The sequence below is a fragment of the Talpa europaea genome, assembly GCF_964194135.1.
Source record: "Talpa europaea genome assembly, chromosome: 5".
Lineage (NCBI taxonomy): Eukaryota > Metazoa > Chordata > Mammalia > Eulipotyphla > Talpidae > Talpa > Talpa europaea.
The window spans coordinates 113,273,912-113,301,873 of NC_140071.1; the positions used below are offsets into that span (position 1 = coordinate 113,273,912).

At 42.6% G+C, this 27,962-nt stretch overlaps 1 protein-coding gene across 2 annotated transcripts; it reads right to left on the reverse strand.

Annotated features, from left to right (window-relative positions):
* Window positions 1-12,701: 12,701 nt before the first annotated feature.
* SRD5A3 (steroid 5 alpha-reductase 3) lies at window positions 12,702-27,748 on the reverse strand (the record flags this gene model as incomplete). Of its 2 annotated transcripts, XM_084233834.1 has the most annotated exons (5): window positions 12,702-12,961; window positions 14,080-14,214; window positions 18,864-19,061; window positions 20,323-20,465; window positions 27,528-27,748. In XM_084233834.1, 5 exons carry the CDS (start codon window positions 27,746-27,748, stop codon window positions 12,702-12,704), a joined length of 957 nt encoding a protein of 318 aa, XP_084089960.1. The 2 variants fall into 2 exon arrangements, with proteins under 2 accessions (XP_084089960.1, XP_084089961.1); XM_084233835.1 differs by lacking the exon at window positions 14,080-14,214.
* Between the last annotated feature and the right edge of the window lie 214 nt (window positions 27,749-27,962).

The window sequence follows — 27,962 nt, forward strand, 5'->3', positions numbered from 1 at the left end:
CAGAGCCTTTCGCCCCGTCCCCCGGCCCGCCTTTCGGTTCTTGCTCAGCTTTTTCTAGATGTCAGATTCATTGGAGCGCCTGGTTACGTGGCACTGGCTGCGGGAACCGCCACACCTGGCCCGGTGCTGCGCGGGGTGCCGGGGCTCCGCGCGGGCCTCCGACGCGGCCACCTGCAGCGTTCTTGGGGGTTCAGAGCCCATCGTTTACAACAGTACACCTGGAAGGCGATTTCGGAAATGACGTGAAAATGCTCGAGTCTGGTTTTAGTTATTGTTGGCTATTTAGATATTTCCTCTAATAACCCCCGAACAAAATAAGAAGCGACGTTGGCCTTGTTCTGGAACGCTTTTCCGTTTTGGATACTTGTGTTCCACAGTCCCTCTTAGACTGACCCCTTAAAACGTTTGGCTTTTGAAAAGAGCGTTTAGGATTTTTGCATGATAGGGATTGGGATAGGGAAGAGTAAAAAAAAAAAACAAAGAGGTTTGATTGGATTTGAACGTATCTTTACCTCTTATTCTTTAAAAAGTTGAGATGTCTAATTATCAGAAGTTTGACTAAGAAAGTGCTTAGTGCCAGACATTAAATTCTAAGTATTTTATATATGTTAAAAATGTACTTTGAAGAGCGAAGGAAGGTTATCACTAAATACTGGAACAAGGAATGAATCCATTGAGGCCAGATGTGGCAAAGTGGACAAAGCTTTGAGTTCACTGAAGAGACTATGCTATGTCTTGGGTTAGTAAAGCTTTCGCTGCACCTTCTTTTTCTGACAATAATTAACTTCCTCCATTCTGTCATTGGAAGCTACTCACTCGTTCAAAACCTGTGGAAGCAGTCTTACTAGAAGTGTTCTCCAGCATTTCCCCTCCCAGAATTCAAGTCTCTTGCTTCATGCTACTGTAACTTGTTGCATGTATTGTGTAAGTAACCAGGAAGTCTCCCTCACAGTTTGGGGTAATCTTGTGCCTCCCAGTTCATCCCAGAGTGCTAATGTTTGCACCCTCACAAACTGATAATAAAAACCCCCATGTCCCATGTATCCAGACCATCTCCCCCTGTGACTCTCTCTGCATTAAGCCTATTGGACTCCCTGGTTTCAGACATGTCTGAAAGGGAGTCTAATGTCTCAGTGTAATGGCCGAGGCAGAAGGAAAAATGTGGCACACTGGTCATGTGGCCCTGATTCCTGGAAGGTGCTTGATTTGTTTTCTGGGATGGCCCATCACTCCATAGCACTTTAACAGGAAGTGTTCCTGGCCAAATTCCCAGTCACCTTAGAAGAAAAGGCGCTGAGGACCTCTGGGATACAGCTGCAGAATTGATGCTAGGCTCTGGCTGCTGAATGAGAGGTGGCTTGAGGGCAAGGAGCAAAGCAGGGTAGCAGAAGTTATAAAGTAAACATATATAAAGTGCCCACAGGACACTGCCAGAATCTGAGTCAAAGTGTGGCCTTTCCTGCCTGCCCTAGAGTCACCCTGATCTCACAAGTCTAGGCTCCAGGTGGCAGATTCTAAAGTGAGAAGTTCTTTTGTTACACACACCCAGGTACCTAGGCCATGCTCAGGAATGCACAATCAGGACTGGTTCTAATTGTCACCAACCTGAGGAATTACAGGTATTGTTCTATGCCTCACTGGTGACTAACTCCTTTAGAGAGAAAAAAAGACAAAAAACAGGTGGTTACTTTTCCCAGTGGATACTAGAACTACTTCTTTGATCCTACCCCTGAAGCATGCAGAAGCTCACCAATTCCAAGATGATTTTTTTTCTGTCCTGGCCTACATAGAGTCTTAGGAAACGTGAGATTCAAAAAATGTAAGGCTGGAGCCTCCCCTGGTGGCGCAGTGGTTGAGCGCTGGGCTGCGGGACTGCCCATAGCCTCTGCAGCGCTGGTTTGATCCCCCGCCACGGCGAGGGTCCCACATGGCGCACAGACCTCTCCTGCAGCACCTGCTACTCCCCTCAACAGTGTATTTCGGTCCATCTGCCTGTTCTGTTCCCCGCTCTGGCTCTGGTGAGTTCTCTCACTCTCCCGCGCTTCTGACTATGCCCAGTGCTTGTATAAAAAAAAAAAAAAAAGTAAGGCTGTATCCATGTAGTTTCTTCCAGTAAGAAACCCTACTTTACAAGCATCACACTGTGTGTTAATATTTTTATTCACTCCTACCGCCTTACTGAGCCTTAAGCTCCTAGATGGTAAGATTATGTCTTTGATATAAATATCCCGGTATCTAGCAGATTCCCTAACATGATAGTAGCCATGGCTGTCATTATAGTAGTAAACATTATAAATCTTTTTTGAGTGCTTAGTCTGATCCAGGCAGTACACTGAATGGGTTACATAAGTGACCTTACCAGGTAAGTACTAATTTTCGTTTTTATAACAGAGAGATTTGTAATTTAAAGTCAAGTAACTTTCCCCAAGTCACACAGCTAGTAAGTGGCAGAACTGTGCTTGATATCTGTTTCATTTAACTGTTCCCTACTTACTAAAAATCCAAATATATAAAACCTGCCAATTACCTGTAGACATTAGCATTATGTGTTAGAAGGGGATGATGCCCTTTCTATAGTCTAGGTTTCCATCAGAACTGTTTCCTGGCCTCCCTCAGAGCTGTAACCACTTCACTTCTGCTGATATAGGTGAATCTGGGCAGAGTAACTGGATGTACTGGGCTTAGCTCCCCCACTGTTTATCTCTAGGGAATAGGTGTTTTTCCTCAGGGGAAACCATTTTCTGCTGTTCTCCCTGGGACTGACAGCAACTGGGGGACAGCTCTTAATTCAGAAGTTCAGTATTAGCCCAGCACACCAGGCTCCGGACCGAAAGTCCTTTCTTCCCACCTGGCCGCCTGTCTGTTCTACCTTTTGTTTTCCTCCACAGCTTTTCAGAAGAAAGAGGGGAGCTATTTCCTCATCTATGTTAGAGACCGCACCTGCATCCTAGTGTCATCAATAGGTGGATTAAAGCTTTTTACGTTAAACAGTCCACAGAGTAAATGTTGGTTAGAGAAGCCAGGACTGCAAGTGGAGGAAAAGGAGAGAGAACAGAAACCAGAAAAGTCTGTGCTAAGAGTCAACTGAAGATTTTGGGGCCTCTCTGGTTGTGCAAGGGGTTAAGCACCGCACTATGAAGCAATCCGTAGCCAGTACAGCACTATTTCGACCCCCGGACAGGGAGGTGACCCACATGGTGCAGCAGACCTCTCCTGATGCGCCCGCTGCTCCCCTCAGCAGTGTATTTCAGTCATTCTGCCTGTTCTGTTCCCTGCTCTGCCTCTGATGAATCCCCTCACCCTCCACACCTCTGGCCTCTTCCCCAGCTCTTGTATGCATGAATAAATAAATCTTTTTTAAAAATTAAATCTTTTGTTGCAAATTGAAATCTAAGAAAATGACAAATAGAAATTTGCAGACTGCCTGACTTTCTCAACTCTTCAGAACGTTTCTGCTTGTGAAAAGAAGCATACTACTCCCTATAGGTCTGCTAAGACCCTTTACATAATGACTTAGGACCTTGTTGGGGACTCTGCTAGTCCAGGGAAAAAGGGAGAGAGCTGCCCACTTTAGCCTGTATTTAGACTTTCTTAGATTTCCATCAGTAGGCAGAAAATTTTTTTTTAAATGATTAACTACACTCTCATTTATCCACTATTTCTTTCCCTTCTCATCTATATATTTATTTCACACACAAAACAGAGGCCAAAAAAGGTCTCTCTTGATTGCCCTCCACAAACTTGTTCCTTCCCCAGGCTTCCCATCTTAGTAAATGGCAACAGAAATCCCCTATCCGATCCCCCCTACCCCACGTTCAATTCTGATCAAGTTCTGTTGTCTCTGCCTCTGAAACAGATCCTCAGTCTGTTCCCCCGTCTCCACTGGTACCATCTTGTCCAAGCTAAATGTCCTTTCTCACCTGAACTGTTAAAATGCCCTCCTGATTGCCCCCTTGCTTCTACTCTTGCCATTCCATATACTCTAGCCAGCAGGCAGGACGAACTTTCAAAATTACATAATTTCTTTCCTCTATGTAACATTATCTGACGGCTTCTAAATGCTCAGAATAAAGTCCAAAGTCCCTATCTCTGAATTAAAGTTCTAAGTGATCTAAGTTCTGCCTTCTGTGTGACACCCTCTCTCGGCTTTACCTCATGTGCCATGCCCAGCCGAGCTTGCTTCCACATCAGGGTCTCTGGACTTGTTTCTCTTCTTAAAGCACTCTTTTTTCTGATCCTATTCTGGTCAGTTAGGTGAAATAACACCTCCTGAAGGGATATGTTCCTGCCCACCCATCTAAAGTAGGCCCCTCCCTCACCCTTGTTGTCTCTCTCACCGTTTTTTTTTTAATAACACTTATCACCATCTGATATTATCTTGATTGCTTACTTTTATTATCTGTATTTTTTATTTTTATTATCTGTATCAATTAAAACAGAAGCTCCAACAGGGCAGAAATCTTACTGTTTTGCTCACTGTATTCTCAAGATATAAACTGCCTGTCTATAGAAGACACTCAGACATGAACAAATCATTAGTTTAATAAATTCTGACTGTGGAAGATGCTATCATAGCTGCAGTAGACTCACTTACTGTAGTCATGACTTTTATTTTTTATTTTTTTATTTATTTTTTTGGTGCAAGCATCTCCTGCTGAGGGTCTCAGTGGGTCTTTATTTATACGTTTAAGGCAAGTGATGGGATTACATCATCGTATGCACAGAAGCAAAATAAAACAATCAGTACATTCCTTTCCCATAGACATTTTGTTGCCTACGTGGTTTTTTTTTTAATACACTTTTATTTATTTATTTAATATTTTATATAATTCTTACATTATTTTTTATCTTTGCTCAGCAATCAAAAAAGATAAACACATGCAGTTTGCAGCAACATGGATGGCGCTGGAAGGGATCATGCTCAGCGAAATAAGTCAGAAAGAAAAAGAAAAATACCTGATGGTCTCACTCATAGCAGGAATTTAGAAAACCTAAATAAGAGACCAGGAAAAAGACTAATCAATACAAAGTAATAATCAAAATCAACAAGCAACTATGAACCAGAGACACACTGAGGGCGGGTGGGAGGAAGAACTAGAGTCATGACTTTTAAAGATACCAGAAAGGATATTGTGGGGTTCACTGAATTAGAATTATTTCTAATGTGAAATCTTTGAAGGTGTGTGCCAACTTGATCAGAGGTACAAAGGAAAAGAATCTCAGCATGAAAGCACCAGTTGGAATGCCTACCAAGACTCGGAGAATGGATACAAGAAAAGCCCCATGTGGGCCTCCCTGGTGGCGCAAAGGGTTGAGTGTAGCTCTCTGAAGCTGTTGGCAGCCTCTGCAGTGCAAGTTTGATCCCTGGCTAGGGAGCTATCCACATGGCACAGCAGACCTCTCCTGACTTGCCCGCCGCTCCCCTCAGCTGTGCATTTCAGTCTGATACCTACTTATGCAAAGCAAGTTGTTTAAAAATAAAATAAAATAAAATAAAATAAAATAAAATAAAATAAAATAAAATAAAATAAAATAAAATAAAATAAAGGGAGAGGAATGCCCCCTAACACCAGTGTCAGAAACACCTTCCTTTGTGGACTCTATCAGTTTGGAAATGTTTTGTGGAAAATGATGCAAAGAGAAAGACTGTAAGTTTTAAGGTTGGCATCCATCATTTTTCCATCCTGACCCACTCCCCAAAAGAAAGTAGCTGGAGAAATAACCTAAGAGGACAAAATAAGTTGTATAAAGATCCATCACACTGGCTGTAAAAGTAATAGCCCAAGATCTATGCCAGGGAGGGCAAGCCCAAAAGTCTCTAGCAGCAGAGGGAAAAGACCTGGTGTGGTCTCCATCCCTGTCTAAAGCATTCAGCATCAAGTGTCCTGCTGTAGACAATTGTTACAATGAGCAATATGACCCCAAGTTTACCAGATATTTGAAAATGTCAAGGGAGAAATCAGAAATCAGAATTTTTTATGTGAAATTTCCTAATTTTTGAATTTGGAGTACATTCCACTAAGTATAAAAGAATGTTCAAGATCACATTTAGATAGATAAGAGAGCAATGTTTTTCTCTCAAGAGAGGCAGCTCCACAGTGATTAGGGATCTGGGCTCCTGCCAGCTTTCTACTCTATCCTGCCTAGGGTGTGGTCTTTATCTTCATGACTCAGTATGGAAGCTACATCTCCAACAACCAAGTTCAGGCAGCAGGATGGAGGACTAGCTGGGAAAAGTCAGGGTCATGTATTTCTTTTTTTTTTTTAAAGATCTATTTATTTTTATACAAGAACTGGGGTACAGGCAAGAGGTGCGGGTGGGTGAGAGAATTCACCAGAGACAGAGCACGGAACAAAATAGGCAGACCAAAAACACTGCTGAGGGGAGCAGTGGGCGAGACAAGAGAGGTCTGCTGCGCCATGTGGGTATCTCCCTGGCTGTCTGGGAATCGAACCCGCGCTGCAGAAGCTATGGACAATGTCACAGTGCTGTGCTCAACATGCTGCACCACTGGGAAGCCCCAGAGTCATGTGTTTTAAGGAGTTGATCACAAAGCACATCTGCTTATACCTTACTCGCTAGACTTTAGCTTCATGGCCACAGCTTACTGCAAAGGAAGTTGGGAAACATCACATCATTGAAGTTTACATTCGTGTTTTTCTATTACAGTCCTTGGGGCGGAATTCCTTCTTCTCTGTGAAACCTCACATTTTATTCTCAAGACCTTCAGTTTATTTAACAAGATCATTCACGTAACTGAGGGTAATTGCCTTCACTTAGTAAGCAGTTTGTAGATGTTAATCACATTGACAAAATATCTTCACAGCAACATCTAGATTAGTGTTTGAACAAACAACAGGACTGTAGCCTAGCCAGGTTCACATATCAAATTAACCATCACAGCCATTAATTCAAAATTTAAAAATCTGTGCAGACAACACCTATCTATGAGTCAGGTTTGGCATGTGACCCGCCAGTTTGCAGTTCTTCCTTCTCATGCTGGAGCAAGGATCAAGGAGCCTGGGCCTCTATAGACCTTCAGTATAAAAATATCCTGGCTGTGCACCTTCTATTCGACTAGAGTATCCATGTATGGTAATGTTACAGGGCAGAGAGAAGGGCACCCCAGAACCCCCCAACCTGCCCACTCTAAATAAGTTCTGCCATCAGCCACATCAAGACAAAACATATAAAACCTCTAATGGAAAAGAACTTTAATACAATTAGTGTGCCACAAAGAAAACAGGAAGAATAAAGTTTCCAAATCAAGCCCCTGAAGTTACCCATCCCCTCATGGGTTAATGTCCAGCCAAAGAGTGTTGGCCCAAAGCAGGGCCCGAAAGCCTGCCACAAGTCTAAAGCACTTTCTGGTGGGAACCCACAGGAAAGGGGCAGAGGGGACCAGACAAGGCTGGAAGGAAAAGTGCAAAATCAAAATAAAGATAAAAGCTGCCGTTGTTAACCCCCCCATGGGTCTCTCACCCACCTTTCAACCAGTCCAGGACCCAGAAGCAAGTGCAGCTTCTTCACAAATCTCTGCTCCTTGTACCTCCTACAGGTCTCCTTCTGGCTCTCCATCCTTTCTCCTTCCTTCTCCAGTCTCCTCTCTAGCTTCTTCTCCCTGCTCAGTGGGGCAGGAAACCTGGAACCCCCCCCCCTTTTCCTGGGGACCACCTTGTAATGGTAACAGGAAGCCTGTGGTGAAAGTCCCACTGTTTCTGGAAGACTTTACTAGATAAACAGCTAGCCTTGGTATTTGTGTGTGTATTTACCATGGTGGTGTAGGGTGCTATTTGATAACTCTCTTTTCTCTTAGGCCCAGTTCTAATTCATTAAATTATTTTCACTGTAAAATCCACATCCTCTTCAAACTGTGTTCTTTGAGAATAAGAATCTTGTCTTCCTTAACCTGTATTCACCATAGAACCTAATTCTACGACTTGCATATAGTAGACCTAATCAAAGTTGGTTGAATAGTTACACTGCTATTGTTTTGTTTTCAGAGGTGTAACGTGTAAAAAGCTAGAAATAGATAAGTGCTCTTTTTAGAAGAGGCACTAAACTGAGGCCCATACAAAAAAAAAAAAAAAAAAAAAAGAAAAAAGGCATCTGTTTTTCTGATCCAGAAGGAAATATGAAACATTAGTAGACATTGTGCTTCCTCTGCCCACCCTACAAGCGTGTAAACTTCCTACATTTAATGGGAATCTTTCTGTCTTTGCCTGTACTTACAGAGATTGTCATCTTTGATTTCTAGCCCTTTTCCTTTGTTTCCTAAAAGGACTTAGTTTTTTCCAGATCCAAGAATAAGACATTAAGAGTTTTCAAAGGTCATTTTGCAAATACTGTCTTTTTTTTTTAAATTTATACAACCACTGGGTATAGTCAGAAGCGCGGGAGGGTGAGAGAATTCACCAGAGCCAGAGCAGGGAACAGAACAGGCAAAAGGACCGAAATACACTGCTGAGGGGAGCAGCGGGCAGCAGGAGAGGTCTGCACGCCATGTGGGACCCTCAAGAGGCTGCGGGCAGCTTCGCAGCCCAGCGCTCAACTGCTGCGCCACCAGGGGAGGCCCTGCAAATACCGTCTTAGACCAAAGTATGAAAGACTGCTAACTACAGAGTACAGTGTGCAAGCAGAAGGAACTGGGAAGGAGCAAGGTTTATAATTTTGCCTATAGCTTTTTGTCCAATACTGTCCCTTTTAGTAGGAAAATCAGCTACTGCTTCATCAAGTAGCAGAAGTATTTGCCTTGGTCTTTCTTGCTTCACTTACTATAAAAAAGTTTAAATTTTATGAGGAAGACAGACTTTGAGTCATGTAATGAAAGGCAGGCCTGGATATCAGAAGGCCAGTTACAAGTGAGTCTTTAGGTAGCCAGACCCTTGGCAACCCTCTACTAACCATTTTTAAGGTCGAGTCATATCCCCAAATACCTTCAGATCTTGATAATAAGTTTACACCCTTTGAAAAAGTAAGATTAATAGGCATATCAAAAATGGCATGCTCAGATGTTAACTGATTCATTCTTACACACTCTCATAATACCAGGTGCTTCTGCATCTAAATTATACCCCAGTAAAGACATTTGAGAATGCAATCCAGGAAATGAAAATAAAATTCATCTGAGTTAAGCTCCTACATCCCTCATATAAAACAACAACAAAATCTAAAAATCTGCAAAGTTTTCTGAGAAGGGAAAAATATTAAATTTTAATTAATTTAATAAAAATTTAATAATAAATTTAATAAAATTAATATTAAATTTAATTAAAATTTAATAAAATATTAAAAAACCATGATTTTGGGATAGGGTAAACTCTGACTTTTCAACATATTCTGGAATTCTAGAATGGGAAAAAAAAACTCTGGAAAAGTGAAAGAGGGATTTTACCAAAGAGAAACAATGTGTAATAAACTGAGAGGATACAAGATCACCAAATATATTACTGAGACGATGAACGAGTCTCTAAATGAATTTAAGTAAACATAGTTAGATTAATAAATTACTCAGAAAAATCAGGAATTTTGATGTCTCCTCCATCTCTAAGTTTTTGTTCCTAATTTCATGGAAGGCACTGATCCCCTAACAGATTTTAGTCCCAGAATAGTTGACTCGGGGGTACGGGAATGCAGAAAGGAATCCATTTCTATTTCACTGCTGCTCATCAACTACTGTAATCCTGAACTGCACAATTGTCCTAAAGTTCCTTCCCATATCTCAAAAAATAATGGAAGGAGACTCCATAGACAATTTCAGACGAAAAAGAAGAAAGATGAATTGGAAATAAAATTTTGTCAGAATTTGGCAGGAAGGAGAGTAGGCCCCAACGTGAGCTGCCTTTGTGCCTACAGAGTTCATGGCCAGCTATCATGGGGATGTGGTCTTTTCACAAATTCACAAAAGGTGCTGGGGAGGCCAAGAAACCTACATGTGTGCTATCAGGTTTTACCTGGATGCCTGGCTACAAGATGCAGATTTACTTTTCTGCTGAGAAATCCATTGTGTTCTTTTAGCCTCTGGGTCTTTGGTAGGAAGAAACCCAATATTAAACTTTCTCAACTCTATGCACAGAGTAGCACTTATAATAGTTTTCATTAGCATAATTAAATTTTGCTTTCTCCAAAATCTAACGCATGGCTTTCTAGATGATTGGTATTTTGAGAAAAACAGTGACATAGCCATCACATGTACTATCTCTGTATCACTATCACCTGCTTTCTTTCTTGTCTACCTATCAGCAAAGTCTTAGAAGGTTAGACTAATATATGTACAAGAAACAGTTTATTTTTTCCCCCTAATAAACAATTTGACAGAGTGGGCAGAAATTGCTTATTAAAAGGATGACAAGAGTATAAAAATACCTACTTGCTTATTTACTATTTTAACAGCTGATTTAATATATCAGTCCATTTTGAGATATATTACTGATGAACGGTCCTTGAGCTTTCAGGTATTTTTAGTTATGTCAATGTTTGCAGTCTCCTTAAACTATTAAGTGTCACATAAAAATATCTGCAAAGGTTCTTTTTTGGTAGGAATTCTAACTCTAACCAAGCATGGAATTAAAAATGTAATATAAAGCATAGCCTTGTGGAGAAAATAACCCATGCTCACTGGAAGTACATGTTAACCTAGAGGATGAGCTGCAACAGTGGAGACTCAACAAAAACACAGGCTATTTTTAGCACATTTTTATCGTTAGTGGTAAATCAGGGAATGCTGTTAGGAGGTAGTTCAGTATCATTTCCACAAATTAATAGTATCAGATAATGAAAGATGAGGTTATTCAACTCAGCCAACAGAAAAATCAAGAATATCCACTGCCAAGCGCTTTCTAGATTATCCATGTGAAGAATCTGCAGACTCTCCATGGTATTCTCCCTCAGGCACATGGAATATTTTCTCTAACACAGAGAGCAAAGCTGATTGTCCTCTGCAAGCACAGCACAGTTCTCAGTTATTTACCACTGGCAAGATTTCACTAAAGACCAAGCTACTTTGTTCTGAACCCCTTTGAGAATATTCCTTTTATACCTTCACTTAGAAATGCAATATTTGCAAGGCAGGGGAAAGGAAAGTAAGAAGTGGAGGATGTGTAGGGACCTCTGGGACCCTGGGGATTGGGAAGGCTTTCTCAAGCCTCTGGAAATGGGGCCTCATTATTTTCCTTAAAAGCACAATGACATTCCAGAACGGTGGTCAAATTCCAAGTCTACCCCTGGCATAATGGTATAACATCGCATGCTAAAGCAAAATATACTCTTCTCCCAAATTATTTGCTATTAAAATGGTTCATGCTACCTGTGTGGAAATGGAGACCAAACTGGATATGCTTCACATTTCCATCACAGTTTTGCCTTCATGAGTCGTGATCCCCAGGATGCCAAATTTAAATGACAACTGAAATGTTTCTTGATTTACACTGAATTGATGGTCCTAAGTGGTATTCCATTCATGGGAAAGAAAATGCTACATCAGAATTATCATAAGAACTTCAGCATATGCTTTGATATGCATAGGTTGTAAATTAGTGAGCAAAGACTCTCAGTTTAACAGCACTGGCTTACCACTCCAGGGATGGGGGTGGGGCTGATATTCTTGGACTGTGCATTTGAAATGTCTAATAAAAATGAGATTCCTCCCATAACAAGGTTCACATTAGTGTAAGACTTTAGTACCTACCAGATTACAATATGACATCTGCATAAAAGGAATAAAGTTAATACCTCAGCCAACAAGTCAGGAAATCTTACGTGGCATGAACGTGCAGTTTTTACTGTGCTGCTCAGGCTACAGTGTTATTTTTCAAGTTTTATTTTTCTTTCACAACATGTGCTCTTATTTCCCGTTGATTTAATCACAGGCATTTTCTTTAACACAAGCTATTTTAAGTAAATTTTATTCCTAAATATCTTCAGATTTATTCCATTAGTTAAACTCAGGCAGACATTAATCCAATTTGAATACTACAAATGAATGAAGTTACAGCACTATTCAATTTGCAGTCAGTTCCATTCACAAAAGCCTTTTATGTATAAATATAAAAATAATTTATTTTCAGATGCTTTCACTTTTACATTCCTAGGGAGATAAGGAAGTTAAATAAAAGGTGTAGGCTGTGATTTGAGGGGGAGAAGAGTAAAAACGACTATAAGGGTCACATAACTGGAATTCTTTGTGGGGATGTGTGAAAGCATAAACTAACTCCAACAAGCTCATTTCCCTCAGAACACACGGATGTGAAATTGTATCTTGTTATTTTCAAGGGCTATTCTGCTTTAACTGAAAGGCAATAAACATTTACCAAGCACCTACTCTGCGGCTTATTATGGAGTCCTGTGAACATTTCCCTAACAAAAACAAAGATTATCGCATCTCTGTGCATGTCTGTGTATGTCATCGTATGTCTGTCAGCAGTTGGGAGAAGACATCTTTTAGTAGCAGGTTGGTTTTACAAGCATCTCAGCAAGCAGGTACAGAAATTCCAGGTCTGTCAGAAGTATTTCTTCTTCGACAACACTTTGAAGATTCATTTTCTTGAAGGGTATTGCTTTCTTTATTCACTGAAGACTTTGGGATATGAAAATGGAAGACTTTCAAACAGATCTGAAGAAACTGTACTTTGGTCTCTAGACTTCATTGTCCTTGGGAACTGAACTGGTGACCTGGTTTGCATTCTTCATGACTGAGGTCATCTTAAAACAGAAATGGCAGGAAAGCTTTCCTATGCTTTGGATAGGAGACAAATTTGCTTTTGTAGAATTTGTGGCTGAGGAAAGCAGATAGTGCCTGGTTGAAGAAGACATACATCACCACTAACCACCAAGTTAAATTCTGGAATCCAAAAGTCACAGCCATGGAGATGTAGATCATCAGCTCTGCTAAGTAGTTAGGGGAAGAAACATATTCAAACCAGTCTCCAAAAGGGATGCGGTGGTTACAGTGAATGACTACTCCTAAAATGGAATAAGAAGACTTCCTGAACATCTGAAGTTGAGGAAAGAAAGTTTTACCACATCACTCCTCAAACCATTTACGAAAACTCTTCACAAAAGAGAATCTGGATGTTGGAACCACCATCCTGTCAGATTTTTTGTTTTCTATCTACTACATATTAAAAAGCCACATGCTTAGTTTAGCCTATCACCTGTTCATAAGGACAAAAGGAAAGTCCCCATTCCCCCAACAATCCTCCAAGCTAGTAATTAGACTCTAGACTGCATGAGTTCAAATCTTGACTCTGCCATTTACTGGCTGTGTAACATTAAACTGCTTAACTTCTCTGCCAAATTTTCTCATCTGTAAAGTGAGGATAAAACTCTCCTCACCTCAAGTGAATACTGTGAACAGAATTGTAAAGCATTCAGAACAGGGGGTGGTGAAAAATAAGGACTCAATAAATGCTGACTCGTACTATTCCATTTTTAATATTTCAAAAAGACTAAAAATGCCATACTTGTAACAAGTTAACTAAAAACTCATTTTTAAAAAGATTTATTTTCTTAAATTTATGCATACAAGAACTGGGGTATAGGCCAGAGGTGCAGGGGATGAGAAGATTTACCAGAGACAGAGTGGGGAGCAGAACAGGTGGATCTACTGAAATACACTGCTGAGGGGAGCACTGGGGAAGATAGGAGAGGTCTCCTGCACCGTGTGGGTTAGCTCCCTGGCTGGGGATTGAACTCATGCTGCAGTGGCTGCCCATAGCTTGATAGTGCTGAGACTTTAACCCCTGTGCCACCAGGGAGGCCCCTCAATTTTTTTTGACTTTGGCTGGAGTGATACTAGCTCACCATGGGAAGGAACACTAGTGCTCACATGCTGGTCAGACACAAATGCAGCACAGAACAGAATGACAAAATGTCAGGACTAGATGGGTCCTGAGAGATTTCCAGTTTTATGCCTCATTTGATGAGAGGGAAGCTCTAGACCCAGAACACTATTTTGTCAAAAATGAGTATGTGACAGATTATTCTCCCACTTAGGGCAGGATGGAAAAGAATGAAGGAACATGGACATCTCCCTTCTGAGGGTTAAAACCCACATGCAATGGCTCTGAAAGGTACCTCACCTGCTTTATTTTTCCTGAGATTGCCGAGAATGACGTGACACTTATACTGATGGACAGAAGACCAGATGAACATCATCATCCCGAGGATATGGAACCATCGTGCCTGCATAAAGAGATTTTTCCCTATCACGTAGACTGTGGAAAGAAGAATTATCTTATTAGCCAACTCTTCTGAATTTCAGAGGTTCAGAGAATTAAAAAAAAATCATACAGCTAACCAGCAGAACATAGTTATCTACTTAGTAGTCATGTTCCTTGTGGCTAGAAAAGCATCCTGATATAATTCTCGAGTACAGAGGGGAGAATACTGTTCCTCTCGAACATGGGGTATGCTGCTCCTCAGCCAGGAGAGCTCAATGGCCCTGGCGGAATTCCATGTTGACATTTTCTCTTGCTCCTTCTTCAAATGCTTCTAGCAGGGAGTTCACGTGGGTCTCCTACTCTCAAGACCCTACACTTCCCTACTCTTGAGATGTACTCTTGTGTGGTAAGACTACTCTGTATTTCTAAGTCTGGCTTTTTCTTTATCTTTTGATCTACTGTTAGTGTCCGGAAAACACTTTCTAAAGAAATCTCTCTCTAAGCGACCATCTGAAGCCATTGCTAGGGAGGCCCTGAATGCGGATGTTGACTGGGCTGGATCCAGCCAATGAAGAAAATCACTGAAGGAAAAGGCTAAGGGGGAGCTTCTTAAAAAAAGGAGAAATGCAAATTGCAAGGTGAAAACCAAAACAGTATCCCTTTCCGTTTAGAGAGAACCTAGTCAGAGAGAGATTTAGTTTTGGGAGAAGAAACACTCAAAGTACCATCTTCCTCTTTCTACCAGGAAGAATTCAGGTCAGCAAATGACTGAGGAGCAAACCACTGGCTCCAGAAAAGCAAAAAGCAGTCAGGCTAGTCAAGGTCTTGGCTGAAGAAACATATTTGTCCATTGACAAAGGGGAAGAGCCTGCGGCACTGGAGTCAAGTGGGAGCCCCTAAAAGCTGCTTCAGGTAAGAGAACCAAGGATCATGCTTGTCCATATGGGTACCTGGAAGTAGCCTCAGGGAGGAGCTGATGACTAGTCAGTGTCTACCAAAGTCTCCTTGTCTTCATTTCTCTTAGAAACTCTACATAACAATATATAAACAATCTACTATAGTCTCTTAATATTTATTACGTTTACCTATTTAACTAAAAGTTCCTATCAGTTAAAAATAAACAAAATATGAAACACCAGTTTTAAATCTGAAGGGCTTTATGAGCAAATCACTCTATAGGATTAAAAGTTGAAGCAGGGCCTCCCTGGTGGCACAGGTGGTTGAGTGCAGCGCTGTGAAGCTGTCCGCAGCCTCTGCAGTGCCGGTTAGATCCCCGCCGGCCTCGGAGCAACCCACACGGCAAGCAGACCTCTCCTGTCTTGCCTGCTGCTCCCCTCAGCAGTGTATTTCATTAGTCTGCCTGCTCTGTCTCTGGTGAATCCTCTCACCCTCCCATGCATCTGGCCTGTGCCTCAGCTCTTGTATAAATTAAAAAAAAAAAAAAAGTTGAAGCAACTGTCTGAGAGTTAATGTCACTACCAAGTCACCTACTCTAATGCAGGAAATGACCTACGAAGGAAAAAGGCTCGTCATCAGTCAGAACTATAATATAGGAAAGGGGAGGCAGGTAGAAGGCTCATACCGTCTGAGGGTCTAATTTGTGGAGTATTTAATGATTCACATGGTCACTCATTATTTATTATTTACTGTGTGTCTGCTGAGCCTGGCCCTGTTGGAGGCACAAGGGAAATAAGGCAAGATTCCAGGCCTCGTGAACTCACAATCCAATGGCAAAGGACAGACAGGACAGGAAAACAATTCAGTTAGATAAGATAATTTCAGGTAGAGATGGAGCTCTGAAGAAAAGAAAATAGTGCAGTGTAATGGAGAGTGTTGGGTAAGGTCATCTGAGACCTCCCTGGAGACAAAGAGCTGTGAAGATCTGAGTGGTGTTCAGAGGTGCTCTCTTTTCACTTTCACAAGAACCCTCTGAAATCATTCTTTCTCCCTAAGTCAGAGGAAGGTTCTAGGCCCAGAGAGGTTAACTAAGGCAGAACTCAGACTCAGGTCCACCTAACTCCTAAGCTCAGGGTTCTTCTATCAGGCTCTAGGGCTGGCAAATACCCTAATATTTTTTCCCTCAGTGAACTGCTGAAACCAGTTCTAGCCATATTGTCCAAGTGGTCTCTAATGTCCTTTGGCTGACTTTTCTTAACTACTTATTTAGGAGAGAGACAGGGGTTGGGGTTCTGCCAGCAGAGGAAACTCCAGAAGAAATGTGTAATGTTGATGACAACCAACAGTCAGAAAGCTAGTGGGTAGCCAAAGTGCTTTAGAAGTACCTATGGGTGGAAAATCCAGTAGGTTCATCAGGAAGGACAGCTCGCACCATTATACGGGCTGCATGCTACAACTTTTATTCTTATGGAGTGACTTGCTCTTAAAATCCTTTAGATTTAGATCTGGTGTCTCATATTTTGTTTATTTTTTAACTGATACAAATAGGAACTTTCTGTTGAACGGGTAAACATAATAAATATTACTAGGCTGTAGTAGATTGTTTATATATTGTTATGAAGAGTTTCTAAAAAGAAGTGAACATAGAGGAAAAACTGACTTTTAAGTTTAGAGAAATTAGATGGAGAGATGCTAGTGTTAACATGCAGATTGAGAGGCAGCCCAGGACCCTCAAACTTGCACTTTAAAGGGGTCTGTCTACCTGTGAGCACAAAGACAAAGCAACTCTTAGTGTGAAAGAATTTTAAATAGCCTTAGTGTGCATAGAGAAGAAAGAGAAGAAAGAATAACAGCTTCCTAATAAAATACCCAAAGTACCTTCCCCTCATGGGTAAATGCCCAGCCAAACAGGGTTGGCCCAAAGCAGGGCCACTGAGGCCTGAAAGTTTGCCACAAGCCTAAGACACATGCTGGTGGGAAACTATAAAAAGGGGGTGACTTGATAGGGGCCAGGCAATTTGGGATGAAAAGAGCAAAATCAAAGTACAGATGAAGATAATGGCTGCCACCGCCAGTCTCCCTATGGTCTTTGCCAGTGTTTCTACGTGTCTTTCCTCTACATGTCTTCTTCAAGTCCCCCAAGTCCCTGGTGGGAGTCTAAAGCCAAGAAGGAAGTGTACCCTTCTAGTCTTCTCCTTGAGCCCTCCTGCCTTCCATCTTACATAGTTTCACCTGGCCACTCAGTTCTGCCCATATTTAAGCGGGGTGGTGGAACATGGTACCTCCTCCTTTTATGGAGGTGATTCTGTTATACTAGTTAAATGGCTGGATAACGTCATTCCTCAAGCCATGCAGGCCTTCAGTTGTACTGCAGCAGCACAGAGATGATATTCAAGGGGTACCTGATTGTAAAATCAAACCTGAGGGGACAGCTCCCTCCTTGATGATGGGAAATATCACACCTTCAGTCTCAATTTATGAGGATGGACAGGGCAACTTTAGGAAGCACCGAGACTTTAGAGAAAAGAATCATGAAAGATTTAACCCACCATGTCTTAAAAACAAAATTTATCAGGGTGAATCTGGAGGTCTAATTGGTTTTATTCAATGATGCATGAATTAGGCAGCAAGGCATCTAGCTAGTAGGAAAGTGCTCAAGGAGCTGTAGCAAAGGTGTTCCTGACCAGAGAGAGGATGAGATAAGGCTACAAGCAAAAGAAAAGAAAGATTGTTTTATGCGAGGCCTCTTCTCTTAGGAGAAGACAAGGATGCCTCACCATGCAGATGACGTCACTTGTGCTGTAATTCCAGATGGAGAGGTTTAAAACCATGCTTTAGGGAAAGGCTGAAACTGCAACTAGGTTAGGTATTAACTCTTGGTGGGGGCTTAACATAAATCACTCCATTTTTGGCTTATTCTTTTTTAAACAATTATCTGGGCCGACAGATAATATGGCTGCAAGGTGAAGTTACCTCAGCACTAAAAACTCATTTCAATTACTCAAAATAGCTTGAATTCTTTGTACTAAGTATGTATTATTATTACCAAAGGAAAAAAAAAATCAAAAAATACCCAAACCTTCTCCATCCCCATGAAAACAACCTTCAGTGCCTCCTCCTAAAACAAAGGCCATGATTTCCCTTCCCTCTTCCTGATTAGTGAGAGCTGGGAAAAGGTACAAATTTGATTTACCATAGCACTCTTTCGTCCTCCCCTCTGAGGCTGCTTTACTGGAAGAAAAGTTGTGAAAACAATGGGAACAATCACAAGAACTAGACAGCCACCAAATGGTGCCGACTCCCTCTTCAGAACTCCTCCCTATTCACCATGAGCCAGGCCACCCCCACCTCTGCTTACTGTCAGTGATTTTTACCACATGACAACTTCCCACTCTCCCCTTCCCCACAAGCACCCCAGGAGGCCCAAAGCTTTGGAGAGGCAACTTTGCTGACTTTTTCTCCTCTTCTCCCTGCTTCCTGGTCAACTGGACTGGATCAGTCTGGAGGAAAGCTGCTGAAGGAAACCCCATGCCCCATTTCTTCATCTTTAAATTTAGACTCCTGAACACTTCCCACTTTATTGCCTTTCCTGAAGCTTTACTGAAGGCATCGCTGCTTTTGTCAGTTTCCTTCAGGTTTTGGCAGTCATGGTTAGTGTACATAACCCAAGGCATGCTGACTTTTAAAATCTATTAGGGTGGCAGGTCTCTCTGACTTTCAATCTTACACAATGCTGGTGAAGGCCTGCAGCTGACGGCTACCTCACAGGCCCTGTGACTCAGCGCATGTGTCCTGGGGCCACTCACCGTTCCTGCCGTCCATGGGCACTTGGCTCAGCACAGTGAGGCCCACGAGGACATAGTAGGCAAGTCCAAAACAGTACTGCACGACATGAATCACCGCGTTGGAGAAGACACTGACGTAGAAGCACTCGAAGAGTCTTTGCAAGCTGTGCAGCCACAGAAATACTAATACTAAGAACGCAGACAGCGCCAGCTCACCCCCTACAATCATAATGCAAAACATTCAACATTTCTCTTCCAAAGTTATGTTTTTCCTATGTTATTATGTTAAACAGAATGTTAAACAAGATGAGAGGTAGGAAAGGGCCCCAGAAATCACCTGGTCTACCATTTTCCTTCTTTTTCAGCAATGAGGAAATGGGCCTATGAAGCCAAGGAAATTGGCTCAAGGTTACTGCAAGCTAATGATAGAGCTGGGCAAACCCGGGTCTCCTAACTGCCTCCTCATCTGAAAGCCATACTGGCCTTGTGGACATCACTGTGAAAGGATCACAGGCCAGGGTCAATGGCTCTCCTGGCTCTCATAGCCAGATGAAGAGGGTCAGGAAGAGTTCCAGATGACCTTGAGCACCCCACCTAGTGAGACCCTTTAGGGCCATGGGAGACAAGAGACATAGGTACCCACAGAGGCAGAAGAGGGACAGACAGGGAGAGCTATGCATTTCTTTCTCTATATAAAAATTACAAAACTCACAATCAACCTTCCAAATCCTAGAACCAACAATAAACAGATGAAGAGATGAAGTTTCAATGTGTGAAGTGTCCTCCCTCCCAAACAGAATTTGCATAGCTCTTCCCTTCTGACTGTCATCTTTTGCAACAAGTTCCTCTGGTTAGACAGAAAAGGATTGTTCCTTGGAAGCCAATGGTTTGGCTGCTGGAACAAAGGACAGAGAAAGAACCAGAATAATTTGTTTCTAATTCTACTCCTTACCAGCTGCCTAACATTAATTGAGGGCACTTTATGGTTTTTACTTTTAATTCCTTAATGTAAAAACTTGTCTATCCGGGACAGAGTGAGGCAGATTTAAGGGCTGTTTTGTAATGTTCTGGTTAACAACTATTTACAGTCAATATTACTATATACCCAAAGACTTTCAGCGTAGCAAACACTTTTAATGGGTGACCAAAAAAGTGATTTTCTGTCAAATTCCTGGAGTTCTGAGATATGAGTTTGGATGGAAATATATAAATGATAAATGTTTCAAGGCAGGTCTAAGGGATCCTGAAAACTTTTCCGTTTAAGTGCAGAAAGGCCTGTATTAGTTATCAGGGGAGAACAGCCAGTCCTGTACCTGGTCCTGTACAGAGCATGGCTAGGAACCATGCCCTCACCCTCCACTTCCCAGGCCCCACTGGGGAGGAGCCTGAGGGTGCCTATGAGATTCAGAGAACCGCCCCCTGCAGGCAGGAAGGACAGGAACAGAAAGCGATGACTGTTATTAGCCAGGGGAGTCTTTACCTCTGAACTGCACTGCCCCAAGAATTCTGAGCAAACCATGAAGCCAGTTTGGAAAAGGCGCTCCCAGAAACAGAGATTGAGTAAGGCACCAAAGCAGGAAGCCATTCCATAGCACCGACAAGATGTAGAAGTGAGAAAAACACCTGCAAAGGAAAAACAAGTTAGGTAATAGCTTGTAGATCCACAATGGGGTTTATTTCCAGTTATTTATCTTTTTTGCAGCTTTTTATTTTTTATTGCTTTTTTATTTTTTATACAAAATTTTGTAAGAAAATTTTGCGTAAAAAAATTTTGTATAGATCCACTTTAAACAATTAGGCAGGAAGACTATTTTTGTTTCCTTATCCTCTTTTCCCTTGTCCTGAAGTATAGTATTGCTTTTTATTAAGATTTTTTTTTTCAGTTTTCTTTTTTGGTTTTCTTTTTCTTTTTAGTTTTACTTTTTAATAGGACCTAAATTCTTCAGGTGTTCAGGTTAAAAAAAAATATTCCTTTCAAATGATGGACTCGGTTAACTCATAGGAACAAGAGGCCTCCTGGGGTCAACAAGAACATGACTGACCTCATTCAGCTTAGATTGAGGGTCAATTAGCAATTTCTCTTATCTCTGGGTAACAGAATTGGGCTCAAGTTCCAAAATAGGGGGCCCTGGACCCTGGCAGAGAGAACCTAGGTTGTGCTAACACAAGCCAGGTCTGTACAAGATTTCTAAATCTCAAGCGATATTGCTGCAATCACCACACCACTGTTACACAAGATGTGCAAATCACAGGCACTCGGGGCCATAAGAAACCTTACAGCTCTTCTGATTGAACGTTCTTCTAGATTGTGTTTCCCTACATTACTCTCAAAATATGATGACAAATATTAATTCGTACAATTAGGTATTCACTCCTCATGGTTACCGTTCTCTTACAAGGACAAAGCCTATTTTGCAGTCAACAGTGAAAAACTAAACAAACCTCCCACACAGCCAAGGCAAGTTGAAATGAACAATGCTAATTTAATGTGAAAGACATTGATTTGCTGAAACAAGATCACCCAATATGACACAAGAGCCTACCACAGATTCATTCTGAGAGCTGTTTACCTATACTTTGCCTACTATTTTTCTCTATGTCCAATGAATTCGAAATTTTTCTGACTCTGTAGGTGCTTGGCAGTCACATGGCCTTCCTTGGTCTTTAATACAACATGCATATATTAAACCCCCTTTCTCATTTGTTTGTGCCAAAGACCCTTGGAATCAAAAAGATTAAACACAAACTCAAGGGCTCCTCTTACAGATGATCCAGAATATCCTTGTAGGCTGTGAGAAATCACAGCCTTCCAGACCTGGCCCACAAACCCAGTCTGACAGATCTAATTGGTTCATTCCATAGCAACTCACTTAGTTCTCCCAATTACTGTTAATGCTCTACTACTGGATATGCTCTCTTTCAAAGGTCCTGCTAATCTTGGTTCTAACCTTCCGTAGGCTCAAAAGCTCACGTCCTCAGATTGTGCATAGGTGTCAATTCCATCCCAAGTCACTCACTGGCCTTTACTGTCCAAGGCCTTCTTCAGGTACACTTCCTAGAACTGAGCCCAGGTCTAGTCTGGCTCCTGGAGCTGAGCAGAAATTCAGCAGCACCTGACTCTGCAGACTCCCAAGGAGGAACTGCTTTCTGAAGGGCAACTTCTGGGTCAGCCACTTTACCTACTTCATTTTCGCAAATATTTACTGTGCAATTACAAGGTGCCAGATAATGTTCTAGGAGCCAGGGATTCAGCAGGGAACAAAGACACCAGGTCCCTGCCTTGATGAAGCTCACCTGTCAGCAGACAGCCAATAAATGAACATGTAGACATTCAGCATGACGTTGGGTGAGGGACAGAGAGGAAGCCATTCCACACAGCTGCTGAAAGATGGCCTCTCTGGAAGTGATGTTTGCTGAGAATGAGTAACCCTGTCACAGACTAAGGCATGACACTTGAGAATTTCTGGGAGAACAATTTTCTAGGCAGAGGAAAGGACAACCAAATAAAAGTCCTGAGGAACAATAAAGGACATTTGTGTGGAAGGGGCCAGGCAGTGAGGTGGAGGGTAGATGCTACAGGGCCTTGCAAGGACACTGACTTTTCATTAAGTGTGATGGAGAATCATTTGAGCAGAGTGACTTGACTTTGAAATAATAATTTCAAAAATTCTGGTGCTGGACAGTGGTGATGGTGCCACAATAATGTGACTGCTGGATAAAATCACAAAGGGTGAAGATGGTAAATGCTATGTCATATGTCTTTTAGCACTGCAACAAAAAAAGCATTACTTATTTGTTTCTTATGTTTAAAAAAAATCCCTCTGGTAACTAGGTAGGGAATAATTTAGTTGTGGGGAGACTAGACAAGATTATTTCATCGTTATAATAATCCTGTAAAGATAATGTGGTGATCTTGGTGTGGCACATAAGAAAATTAAGGCTCAGAGAGGTTAAGTTACTCATTCAAGGAACAGGAAGGGGCATGGTTTGGCTCTACACTCAGCCCTGATGGCTGCAGTTCAAATCACATGAGTGAGCTCTATTCACGCAACCCTGACTTGCCCGTACCTGCTTTTCTGGCCCTATGAAGCATGTTCCAATTTATATCAAGCCCCAAGTCAACCAAACCAAATCTTATCTGTTTGGTGTTAGCTGTTAAGTCACCCTGCGGTGTCCTGCTTGGGCTGGTTGCTTCAGAGGCAGACTGCTTGTCTATTTCCTACATTTTGTACATCATCTTGTTTTGCTTGCCTGATTTTCCTCTATAGGAGATGAGTTCTACTCTGTATACAAGGAAATATACATATATACACACACACACATAATCATGTATGAGACATATATACATATACATGTTTCATATACATGTGTGTATATCTCCTTATATATATGTAGTTTTAAAAAAGACCCAGCTCTAGATTCCAAAAGCTCTGAAAACTCCACATCCCTCTCCTAGTCACCCTTTCCCCTCTCCTGACACTTTGCCACAGATTTCCAAGCCCTTGGGAGAAGGGATAAGGTGATCCTATGGTAACATTGGGCTCTGCACCCAGCAAACATGCTTTTAACTTAAAACATTTTAGAGCTGCTTATAAATCTCCAGGGAAGCTCTGGGGATTCAGCAGTGAAACAATTCCTGCCTCCATGGAGCTTACACTCACATATAAAATTAAACTTGATAGCATGTCAGCGGGCAATAGCTTACTGAAAACGAAAGCTGGGAAGAGGAGAAATACTAGGTATGGCAGAATTCTACTTTTGAATAGGGTGAACTGGGCATGCCTCATTGAGAAGGGGTAACTGGTTAGAATTATAGGAAGTGAGGACATAAACCATGTAGCTATCTGAGGGAAGAGCTTTCCAGGTAGAGGGAGCAGGCAATGCAAAGGTCCTGAGTGGGAGAGAGGTCTGGCAGAGAGGCCTGGAACACTTGGAGCCACAGGGGGGACCAAACTGTAGGAGACCAAGTACAGGGGGGACAAGACTACAAAGGGTCTTGGGATCTTCCTGTGAGTGAGGCTGAACTCACCCGCTTGTTTTGAGTCAGGAGGCATGAACTGACTGAATATGTATTTGCTGATTGCCAGGATGGAGCCAGGGCCCGCTAGAGGAGTAGTGAGGTAATGAAGGAAGGTAACTGATACACATCGAGGCCTGATGGGTGCCTGGCCCTGTGCTAAGTGGTTTAATGTCATCACTACCTACGTGACCAAGCAGTTCTATCCTGTTCACATTCTAATACTACCACCTCCTGCCTGGACCACCTTTATACCCCTGACCCATTTCTCTCTATGCAACGGCCAGTCATCCTTTCAAAACAAGTTGTAATGCCATGCCCCCTTCCTTACCCTAAAGCTCTCCATTGCTTCTATGCATTCTGGATAAAATCTAATCATGACTTATAAGGCCCTGGTGAGCCAGCCCTAACTTCCCCTGTGAACTCATTTCCCTGCGCAGCCCTCCCTGACCAGACTTTCCAGTGCCACCATGGCTACCTTCACTTACTCATCATCAAGGAACCTTGCGGGTTTCCCTCTGAAGCCCTTATCACCATCTGAAAAGATCTCATCAGTTTTATAACATTTGTTTACATATTTTCTATCTTCCTAGAACATGAGCACCAAGGAGCACAGAGTAGCTTCTGGCCCAGAGGAGGTACTCTGTAAATACTGGCTAAATGAATGAAAGGGAAGGGGTTCTTAACTTTTTTCTTCCAACTCCTATGGGGGTCTGACAAAAGCTACAGATACCCTCCTAAAATGTCTACCACAAGCATAAAATACATAGTGGTTACAAAGGAAAACAATCAAACAATAGGTTAACACAACCACTAAAAACAATGTGTGGTATAATAATACATGCGTCTTAATTAATGTGTCAAATAACAAGACCTAAGCAGAGCAGTCACTGCCCTATTCTTCTAGTGATGAGAAGAACGTTTTGAGATCTCTTCAGTATTTTAAATGCAATATAAAAAAAGTTGTCACAAAATTGTAGGTATTACTAATTTTCCTTTGGATTGTTGATTACAGTTGCCATTAAAGAAACGCTGAATTTCAACTAGAGGTTAGTGGGGGAAAAAAAAGATATGTTTTTTTAAAAAAAGTTCTATAGAATAACACCCACCTCTCTCCCATGCCCTGGACCTTCCTTGAGATGCTGTGGAAGGTCTGGACAGCTCTCTTTGCCTCTAGAGCTCAATTTCATCACTATGTTTTTACAAAATATTGAACTTTTAGAAACAGGAGAAGTAGTTCCATATACACTATGCAAGTCAAGAGCATTATGACCTCAAAGTGCCCTATTTATTTAGACTTTCTGGGAAATCAAAACCCTAGGGAACAAATGGAAAATGAGAAAATTATTATCTTTAAAAAACCCAAACAACAAAACCCTACCAGACAGGATAATGGAATCAAACATTCCATAAACTTATTTAGGCTTCATTCTTGCATCCATTGGAAAAAAAATACCAAACAAAATTACCTACTCATCATCTTAGATGCAGAAACATGATTGACAGGTGTAGCTTATTTCTAAATATAAAAACTAATAGGCTTATTTTGAATTTTGCACAATTAAAAGATATAGTAGCTAGATATTTTTGTCTCTCACTACTGGCCTGGATTAGCTGTACTTTCTTCAATGCTAAAAGAAATGTTTGTTTAAATTCAGAACAAAAGAACACTTGAATACTGGTTCTCTTCTAGAATTCTGGAAAAAAAAATGGTGTCAATTATTGCATCATGTAGTAGAAATTACAAGAAGCCCAAAGAATAGCAATTGTAATGATGAATAAGGGAAAGGGACCAAGTCTGTTTCTTGGCTGTCACACAATGACAGACTTGAGAACTAACACCTGGGGTGTGGAAACTGGAGAAGTGAGTGCAGGAAATTGCTTGAAATGTGTCCTTTAATCCAGGGATGCTAGCGCCTTTTTTAAAATTTAGAAAACAGAATTCACACTCTAAGAAATATCCTTCACTTTAGAACATTAAAAAAAGTGACCCTCTAGGAATGCCAGTGCTCTAAAGTAGAAATGGAAGTTGTGCAATCAAACTTGATTAAAAATAGAAAGACAGGATAGTTTTCACTTAAAAAGAAATAGGTTTAGGAGAGTTCCTTTTTCACCACATCCTCGCCAACACACGTTGTGGTATATATACACAATGGAATATTATTCAGCAATCAAAAAGATAAACTCATGCCATTTGCTGCACTGTGGATGGAGCTAGAAGGAAGTATGCTCAGTGAAATAAGCCAGAAGGAAAAAGAAAAATATCGGATGGTTTCACTTATAGCAGGAATACAGGGGAACCAAATAAGACATTAGTGTAAAAAAAATAATAATAGTACAAAACACAACAAAGCAAAAACAGACAATTATAAACCAGAGACATACTGCAGGGGAAGAGGAGGGAGAGGGAGGGAGGAGCAGAGGGGACTGTGGTGATGGTGCACGGGTGCCTTGGGAAAGGAAATTCTATGGGGACTCAACCTGAGGGGGTGGGGGGAAAAGCAAATATTGTTTACAAATAATAATTAAAAAATAGGTTTAATGAATTTGTTCTGAATACTTCCACTTCTCCCTAACTGAATTCCTCATTTCCTTTTCTTTTCCTCCCAATGACCTTCTCCCTTCTCAATTTTAACACCTGCTAAATCTTTCTCCAACAGTGGAAAGTAGGGGTGAGGGGCCTACCCAGGTTTCAGAAACCAAGTAATACTTAGCCTCTGTCTAGTCTGCGGGTCTGGGAAACTGGTGCTTGAGTACATTACAAACCGCAACACGTTGCTCAGATTCCTCCCTAAATATCAACCTCAGAGGCATCTTCAAGGTAGAACAGGCACTGCTATATTCCTAGGGTCTATGATGATGTGTTTGGTTGCCTCTTCCCGGTTATGTTCTGAATGCAAAGTAAAAAACCAAACCTAACAAAAGGAAAACATCTTACACTTCTTGAAAGAATTCCTTTTAAGCCCTAATGATTTACTCCTTTGAACCTGATTACAGAATCTGTTGAAATTCCAATGGAGCTAGAGGACCACACTTGCCTAAAATGTGCCTTCTTGGGCTACCTTCTCTAGGGGCACCTGCTAAGGTGCGTGTTAGGAGGGTCACAGCAGAGGAAGGCGGTGGCGCCCTAGTCATGACCTGCATCTGGCCCTTTGTCCTGATTTTGAGGGTCAGGAGAAAAACAGGGGAACTAAGAGGTGCTTACAGCGCGCCTGCCTTCACTTCTAGCTTGAACTTGGTGACCTCAAGTCAGATTAAGACCTCCAAGAGTGCAAGGGAAGGGGGAAGGAGAGAATTTGGGGACACGGGCGACTTTCACATGCCTCCTGGGGACAAGGCCTAAATTCAGAAGCGCTGCCATTCCTCTTGGGGAAAAGACTCCACGGGGCCCCAAGTTCAAGCTCCTGCGCCCTTGCTAATGCAAGCAGCTCAGCTTCCTCGGTGTCCACAGACCCTCGGGGCATTCCACCCCCAGGGCCCCGAGGCAGACGTGGGCGGCGCCCGCGGGCCGGGCCCACCAGCGCTGCGCAGCGAACCCGCCTGGGCCTCCCGGGCCCGGTTCGCCGCGGCCCGCGCCCGCCTCGGCTGCCCCCTGCCGGTGGCCTGAGCAGGGCGCCCCGGGATCTCCGCGTCTGGGCAACGCGGGCTCGCGCCCCGGGCGCGGTTACCTCTTGGGAACATCAAAGACCCGGCAGATGGCCGGGCGCGGCGGCCCCCCACACTTGGTTTTCCCATAGCGGATCAGGTCCTGGAAGAGCGCGCAGCTGGGGAGCAGGCCGGGCGGCACGAGCTGCAGCAGCAGGGTCAGCAGGAAGGCGGCGGCCAGCGCGAGCCACAGGGCGCGCAGCGGGCTCAGCGTGGAGAGCGCAGCCCCTGCCCAGGGAGCCATGGCCGCGGGCGCGCCCCGCTCCCGCGCGCCCAGCGCGCACACCGGCCGCCGGCCAGGAGCCGCCACTCGCGCGCCGCGCGCTGGGCTCGGCCGGGCGCGACGTCGGTGACGCGGCGCGGGGCGGGGATGCGCGGGGCCCCGCCCGGGACGCGCCCCTGGGTGGAGGCGCCGCCTGGGCGCGCGGTGCGCGGGGCTGAGTCATGCCAAGCCTGCC